At 39.7% G+C, this 8583-nt stretch overlaps 1 protein-coding gene across 1 annotated transcript in view; it reads left to right on the forward strand.

The window, feature by feature from the left end:
- SLC47A1 (solute carrier family 47 member 1) overlaps positions 1-8583 on the forward strand; it is a 59622-nt gene that overhangs the window by 34344 nt on the left and 16695 nt on the right. The window contains exons 13-16 of the mRNA XM_007941484.1: positions 2530-2599; positions 2879-3011; positions 5974-6068; positions 6920-6998. Of these exons, the coding sequence (XP_007939675.1) occupies positions 2530-2599; positions 2879-3011; positions 5974-6068; positions 6920-6998 (377 nt within the window). The remainder of the gene's footprint in view (positions 1-2529; positions 2600-2878; positions 3012-5973; positions 6069-6919; positions 6999-8583) is intronic.

An 8583-nucleotide genomic window follows, 5' to 3' on the forward strand; every position in this document is an offset into this window, starting at 1 on the left:
CTTCCTTCCGAGGAGTGGCTGGTGGGTTTGAACTGCCAGCCTTCTGGTTAGCAGTCAAGTGCCTGAGCCACTATGCTACCATCTGCATAGTAGACTAGTTAAATAATCTATGGTACAACCACACAGTGGAATATTTGGTGTAGGGCCTAAGGCACTTGACTGCTAACCAGAAGGCTGGCGGTTCAAACCCACTAGCCACTCCTTAGAAGGAAGTGGGCGATCTACTTCCGTAGAGATACCGCCTTGGAAACCCATGGATGGGTTGCTATGAGTCACAATCAACTTGACGACAGTGAGTTGTTTTTTTTTTTTTTTAAATAGAAAAGAATGTGAAAGCTCTGTATGCAGTAAAACAGAAAGATTTCCAGAATGTGTTCTTAGGTGGAAAAAGTGCAGAACATCACATAAAGAATGCTATTAAATTAAATAATAGAGTTGGAAAAGGGGAAATTAGCCTTTATTTTCATAAACACTGAACAAATACAGACACTATTAAGAATTGGTACCTGGGAATGAAGGTGGAAATGGAGTGGGCTAGGAAAAGAGTGGAAGTAAGACTTTTCTCAGTAAGGTTTTCCATATGTTTTTTTTTCTTTTAAGGTTTTGTATATATTATATTAAAAAATAAATTTGAATTTAAAAAAATATACTTCTGTCCTTTTTCTGGTAGGGAAGGGGATAATCATCTTGTTCAGTGCTGGATTCATTTTTTTCCTTTCAATTTTATTGTTGAGAATATACACAGCAGAATATACACCGATTCAACAGTGTACAATTTAGTGACTTTGATTACCTTCTTTGAGTTGTACAGCTATTTTCACCTTCCATTTCTGAGTTGTTCCTCCCTCATTAACATAAATTCACTGCCCCCTAAAGTTTTCATCTAATCTTTCAAGTTGGTGTTGTCAATTTGATCCCACATGGATAGGTCTTAAAAGAGCATAATGCTCAAGGCAGACCTTTTTTTACTAGGTAAGCTAAACTATTGTATTGTTCGGTTTTAAGACTTTAGGGGATGTTTTTGGTTTAAGGTTTATATATTTTCTTGGGCCAATAGTTTTAGGAGTTCATCCACCCTCCATGGATCCAGATAGTCTAGAGTCCATAAGAACTTGAAATTCTGTTCTGCATTTCCCCCCTTTTGATTAGGATTCTTCTATGGAATCTTTGATCAAAATGTTCAGTAACGGAGCCAAGCACCATCCAGTTCTTGTGGTCTCATGGCAAAGGAGGAAGTTACTGATGGAGGCAATTAGCTACACATTCCATATCTCTATCTTATTCCTAACTCTCCTTCTTCCTCTGTTGTTCAGGTGAATAGAAACCAATTGTTGTGCCTTGGCTGGCCACTTGCAAGCTTTTAAGACCCCAGACATTGCACAACAAACTAGGAGGTAGAATAGAAGCATTAAACACATTATTAAGCCAATTATCTGGGATGTTTCATGAGACCATGACCCTAAAACTCCAAATGGATTTCTTACTCATTTATTCAACAAATATTATACAGTGTTCTGGGTTTAATTGTGACTAAACGTACTCAGAGTTCTGAGTAGTGCAAATGGTTAAGTTGTACACTAGCCCAAAGGTTAGCAGTTGGAACTCATCCAGAGGCACTTCAGAAGAATGGTCTGGTGATTTGCTTCTGAATGGTCACAGCTTTAAAAACTCTATGGAGCACTGTTCTGCTCTGCACACATGGGGTTACCATGAGTCAGAATCAACTTAATAGCAAATGGTTTGGTTTGGCTTGGCTCACTCAATGGAATTATAATTTTTTACCTCCCCAGATCAGTTGGCAGTATTTTCCTAGTCTCAACTGATCTCTGTGTAGATATTAAAATTCAAGACTTTGGTTTAGGAATTAGGGCCCATTTCCAGGAACCAAGGGTATTCCATAAAATATTACCTAGAGCCTTTACAAAGGAGCTCTGAAGGCATAGTGGATCTGGCATTTAGCTGCTAACCAGAAGGTCAGCAGTTCAAACCCACTAGCCACTCCACAGAAGGAAGATGGGACAATCTACTTATGTAAAGATTTATAGCCTCCGGAACACAATGTGGGTCACTAGGAGTCAGAATCGACTCTATAGCAGTGATTTTGGCTTGAGTTTATAGCCCTTAATAGCTTGACAACCTTAGTTTTATAAAGAGAGCCTCTTGTGCCTTGAGAGACACATTTAGACAGCCTGTGGAGGCAGGTTGAAAGGATGGCAATAGAATCCAAACTTTATTTTGGGGTTGTGGGGGTTAAAAGAGCCAAATCATCCTATTTAACTTCCTACATTGACCAAATGGATTGCATTTATTTCCTGAAAGTGGGGAGATACAATGTATAGCTGGTTTCATCTATGAGCTAAGACACAGTAGAATTGTCTCTGAAGAGGATGCTTGTTGGAATTGTATGAAGCATGTCATTTAGACACAGAAGCTAAACCTTGCTGAGCTGTAGCAGAAGCTGCTACTGTTTATTTCTCTTTTTCCATGTTTGTCTCCTACTAATCTCCAAGTGCTTTATTTTGCTAACAGAGAAATCATTGCTCTGGTGGCTCAGGTGGTTCCAATTTATGCTGTCTCCCACCTCTTTGAAGGTCTTGCTGTAAGTACTATACAGTATTCCCTTAAGCATTTTTATGATATATGTATTTCTTCTGATTATAGTAAATTTAAGAAAAGGTTCTAGGGTAGGTAGATAATACAAATAGTTTTAGTATCTTTAGATTACAAGACTATTGACATATGACCATAGATTTTAAGTCAGAATTTCACAAATGGTAAAGACTCAGGAGATGGAGGTCTTTTAGAAGCACTGATAGTAGTAGATGACTGGTCTGGTATTAGCAATGTTCACACTGATGGAATGTTATCTGCCTTACAGTGCACATGTGGAGGAATTCTAAGGGGAAGTGGAAATCAGAAGGTTGGAGCCATTGTTAATGCCATTGGATATTATGTGATTGGCCTCCCTATTGGGATTTCGCTGATGTTTGCAGCCAAACTTGGAGTGATAGGTAAGCAGTTGGATCTTAATTAATCAAAGGCCCAGGAAATGACTGTAGATATTTTTTTAGGCATCTTGGATCTGAAACTTTGGTACTTTCTTACATACCTTCTGTGCTATCTTATCGAAGATAACAATGGAAGGGCAGGAGGTAGTCTCCAGACCTATCCTGTGCCCCAGGGCCACATGTTCACACCCTTTTTGCCCATGTGTGCAATCTTCCATACTGACATCTTTGAGCAGAATAAGATTCCCTTTCTAGTTATCTCCCTGACTCAACACATTCTACTTCAAGAGGAAGTGACAGTAGGTGCTGTGGATAAAGCATTCAGAAATGTACCCTTTATGGATGCAGTTCTGTTCCTTTAGTGCTACTATGTCTGCAGGAGTGTAACCACTATAGATTGGTCAGCCTGGCGTGTTTGGAGTAAGGAAGAGGAAGCTGTGGTCAATCTTGGGGTGATTTCTTATAGAACTTCTAGTGGCTATATACCTCCTAGAGGGAAAATACCCTGGTGTTAGCTCAAGCAGCAGGACTCACAGATGGTAGATACATGCAGAGTGTCTGTAGAGCTGTGCTCTCCATGTCACCCTCATCACTCCTACAGTCTCCACCTTCTGCTGGGTACAGCCTTCTTAGCAGTGTGTATTGTACGTGAACAATGTGGGTCTCTTCACAAGGGAATGGGTTGTGTTGTATATGAACAGTACAGAAGCGAGGCTGGGGCAATTTGTCATCAGCTTATTAGAATCAGAGGAAAGAACTTAATTCTCAGCATCTGAAATTTGCTTCCCAGCTTTGATTTCTAAAATAATAATTTGGAAAACATTGGCAGACAATAAATGATTATGTTAAAATTTGAACAGGTTATTTTTTGGGTGAGTTAGAGATTGGCTTTGGCATGGTTCGTTTTTATCTAGCAGTACTTGGTGGGCTCAGAGATGGTAAAAGTCATCTGATACCTAGAGCAAACTTTCAGTCCAATGTGTTCCATTGTGTTGCACATTTTTCTCAAATTCAATAATATTTTAATGAAAAATGTGGCAGATGTTCAAATAATGGAGTGGCCAATGCAAAGTTCACTGGGCTTGTACAATGGTGCAGAAAATGGTTTAGCTGAGTTTCTGGCATTATTCATGTTTTTGATTTGCTGGTGGCATAGCTAATGGAAATACTAGACTAGTCTACTTAAAAATGTAGATCCATCTATGTCCCAAGTGCTATGTAAGTCCTCTTATGCCTTTAAGAAAGACCTGTCTACTATGTACAAGGTAGGGGGATTTAAGAATCACTCAAAAGGAATGATGAGGAACTCTGGGGTAGTGAGAGCTCTGCTGAGAAGACTGTAGTTGATCCTTGCCACCCACCTCTTAGAAGATAGTATAATGCTAATTGGTTTTGAATATTGGGTCACCTCTGGCAAAGTGTGCTGCTACAGATTCTCATGAGCAACTTTAGCAACTCTTAATGGCAATCATGATATCCTAGGGGTCTTTTCAAATACACAAATATATGCCCACCCACCCCCCATCCTCTCTTCCAGTCAACTGACATGGCTCAGGGGATTCTGATAATCAACACTCTGGTAGTGGTGGTTCAGTGGTAGAATTTTCACTTTCCATGCAGGAGACCCAGGTTCTATTCCCATTCAGTGCATCTCATGCACAGCTACCACCCATCTGTCATAAGTGAAAGTTTGCATGTTGCTCTGGTGCTGAGGTACAGCGTGGATTGTGAGGCTGAAGCAGGACCAGGCAGTGTGTCGTTTTGTTGTACATAGGGTCACTGTGAGTCAGAGCAGACTCGATAGCACCTAATAACAACAACAAATGATGCTGAACAGGTTCCAGTAGAACTTCCAGACTATGATGGACTAGGTGATTGGCCTAATGATTGACTTCCGAAAGCCAGCCTGTGAAAAACCTATGGATTGCAGTGGTCCAATCCCCAGCCAATCATGGGGTTGGCACTGGACCAAGCATCATTAGTTTCCATTGTGTGTTGGGTAGCCATAAGAGAGGAACCATTTATTTGGTTGTGGTACTTTTGGAGCTACAAGATTTTTCCTATCCTTCATTCCCCTCAGTGTCTCCTTTCCTATTCTCTAATCGGAAGGAAGGTTGGGCAATCTACTTCTGTAGTAATACCACCTTGGAAACCCAAGGAGGGGTCACTATGAGTCGGATCCGACTTGATGGCAGTGAGTTTGGTGGTTTTGGTTTTTTAATCATCTCTAGCGTATAGCTCTGCTTTGGGAACTTCCCAGAAAAGTCTGTGCTCAAAGTAAAGAAGGCACAGAAGGAAGTGCTAGGGGAGGGAACATTATTAATGTAGATGGCTGGTGATTTCTGCATTTTCTTTTTTTATGTCCATGACAACAGTTGCCGTGGAGTCAATGCTAACTCATGGCAACCCCATGTGTCTCAGAGTAGAACTGTGCTCCACAGCATTTTCTTTTTATATATACATATATTTTTTATTATTATTGCAGGGTTGTCTATGTATTAGTATTTACCTCTGTTGTCTTTAACAAATGACCATTTTTCTGGTAGATTACCAGACTGTTCTTCCAAGGTGCCTTTGGATGGACTCAAACTGTCAACCTTTTGGTTAATACCACCCAGGGACTCCATTTTTATGTTTGTCCCCTATTTTGAGGAAAACTAGGCAGAAGTAGTTTGTCCTGACGTTTCTCATGATTGCCAAGCATTATAATCACAAAGGCCAAAAAATGCCTCTGAATGTTTGTTCTGACCTCCAGAACCATAGGCAGTGGCCTAATGGAGCTCTGGGCATCTTCTGGAAACCAAGCAAGAGAGCAGGCGGGAGGTTTCTGGCCCATTGTGAGCCCCACCTCAGCCATGTCAGTAGATAACTCAACGTGGCTGACAGAAGTGAGATACAAGAAATGCACTTTCCAGAATAACCAGTTTTCCCTGAATTAACTTTTAGAAAATATTTCCATTTCTAGGTCTTTGGTCAGGAATCATCATCTGTGCAGTTTCCCAAGCTGCGTGTTTTCTAGGCTTTATTGCTCGGCTAAATTGGAAGAAGGCCTGTCAACAGGTAACTATGCTCATGATTGTTGCAGTAAAGATTCTTCTCCTAGTTAAAAAAAAAAAAAAAAAAAAAAGGATCATATTTGGTTAGGTATTTTTCATTTTGGAAAGTTCTTTTCTCTTTTATCATTGTTTGTTTTAATTGGATTTATTTCTAATGTAAAGGGCCAGATTGTCCTGGCTTTATCCATCCCCTTTGCTTATTCATTGAATAGAAAAATGCATTGTTCCTTTCTCCTTTGTATCCCTTATTAGGCTATCTCCTGAAAAGCCAATATCAGGATAAAAACTGGAATTTGGAAGAAAGACAGGATGCAATTAAATTCATCCTACTATTGTTTTTTATGATCACAAAGTATTTTGTTAAGAGCCTTGTGTGCATCCTTGTCTTTAGCTTTCTTGGTTCAACAAGGAGAATGAAAACAGGTAGTAGATAAAGGAGACAAAGTAAAAAGAAGGGAGAATTTTAGTGATCTGTCTTCTCCCTCACTTTGTACTTTTCCTATTCACTGCTCCTATTTCAATCTTTATGAAAAATGATGTGAAACCTGTATATTAGAGAAGCTTTAACTTTACCTATCACTTAGGAAACTGGGTTGGCTTTTCCTATACTAGGTAGCGTAGTACCTAAGGCACTTGACTGCTAACCAGAAGGCTGGCGGTTCAAACCCACCAGCCACTCCTCGGAAGGAAGGTTGGTCAATCTACTTCCGTAGTGGATACTATCTTGGAAACCTAAGGAGGGGTTGCTATGAGTTGGGTCTGACTCCACAGCACATAACAACAACAACCGTCAAGTAAAATGTTTTATTAACACTTGTAAAGCCTTATGGACTGACTTTGAGTTTCATTATCTAGGCTCAAGTACATGCCAATTTGAAACTAAAAATGGCCCCGGATGGGAATTCTGCTGTTTCTCAGGATCTGCTTCATCCAGGTGTGATGTTAACTGCCTCAACTCTTTGAACAGACCTGTTTAGGTGGTACTGGAGGTACCATTTGTGAAGCACAGCTAGATTTGCTGCTGTCAAATCCCACTTAAATAGAGTAATAATGTTTCTAAAACAAATGATAAAAGGAAGTGAGGTCAACCAAAACCAGTTGCCATAAAGTGGACTTCAATTCATGGCAACCTCATGTGTGTCAGAGTAGAACTGTGCTCCACAGGGTTTTCAAAGGCTCATTTTTCTCAAGTAGATTGGCAGTCCTTTCTTCCAAGGTACCCATGGGTAGACTCAAACCTCCAACATTTTCGTTAGCAGCCAAGTGTGTTAACTGTTTGCAAGTGAGGTCAAGTAACACATACTTTAAAGTAAATTGACATCAAGTTTATTTGCTTTAATTTCACACATAAGCATATTGCTACAGAGCCAGTGAATACTCACTCTATGGATCAAAACAGTCCAATCCTAAGGATGGTGCAGGATCAGGCAGCATATTGTTCAATTGTAAATATGTGGCCATGACTCAGGGACTAACTTGATGGCAGCTGGTTGTATGTATAGTGGTTAAAGTATTTGGCTGCTAACCAAAAGGTTGGTGGTTCAAACCCAGCAGCCACTCCACAGGAGAAAGATAAGGCAGTCTGCTTCTGTAAAGATTTGCATAGCTCTACTTTGTCCTATAGGGTCACTGTGAGTCAGAATTGACTCAATGCAGTAGAGATACATCTATACCTATTTATCTATCTATATAAATAGATAGGTATACATATAGATAGATAGATAGATAGCAACATAGGTGATTAAAGACTACAGTTAGCCAATTCCTTTGTTAATTTGTCATCCTTACCCAAGCATTCTATGGGCATTTCTAATGCTTGGTGATCTGGTGCTTTGACCATATCTTGGAAAGTGACATTGCATGTTTGTTTTAATGGAATCTCTCCTGCTTATCAGGAAAACGTGTGGGTTTAAACATCTTATTATTTTGGCCATTGCTTCTGATGAACATCATGTAAACATGGCTGTTTTTAATTCTGTCAATTTAGTAATTCCCCAAATCCCTTAGGTCTAAGTCCCTTAGACATGAACTCACACTAATTTCTTGCTCCTTTATAATTTAAACACTTTTGATTTAATTTTGTCATTGTTGTCAGTTGCCATTGAGCCAGGTGCAACTCATGACAACCCCACATAACCACTGATAAATTGTTGCTTGGACTTCTACTATGTTCACAGTCATTGGTATGCTCAAGTCCACTGTTATGGCCACTATGTATTTTGAATACCTTCCAAACTAGGCGGTTTATTTTTTAGCACTGTATCTGTTGCGATTCACAGAGCTTTCATTGTTTAATTTTCAGAAGTAGATTGATAGGTCTTTCTACCTAGATTTGATAGGTTTTATTTCATAGAGTGACTAAATCACAGTCACTGAACAATTCTGTTTCTGCCAGTTCTTTTTCATGTGGTCTAGTCTCTTTGTTGGAAACAAAGAAGAATCACCGGTAGTTGGAAAATTTGGCCTTGGTGACAGGAATAATGCTGGAACTCGTATGGTAGAATTTTGCGAGACCAACG

This window comes from Orycteropus afer, unplaced genomic scaffold (genome assembly GCF_000298275.1).
Source record: "Orycteropus afer afer isolate SDZICR_OR568_19922 unplaced genomic scaffold, OryAfe1.0 scaffold00080, whole genome shotgun sequence".
Taxonomy (NCBI): Eukaryota; Metazoa; Chordata; class Mammalia; order Tubulidentata; family Orycteropodidae; genus Orycteropus; species Orycteropus afer.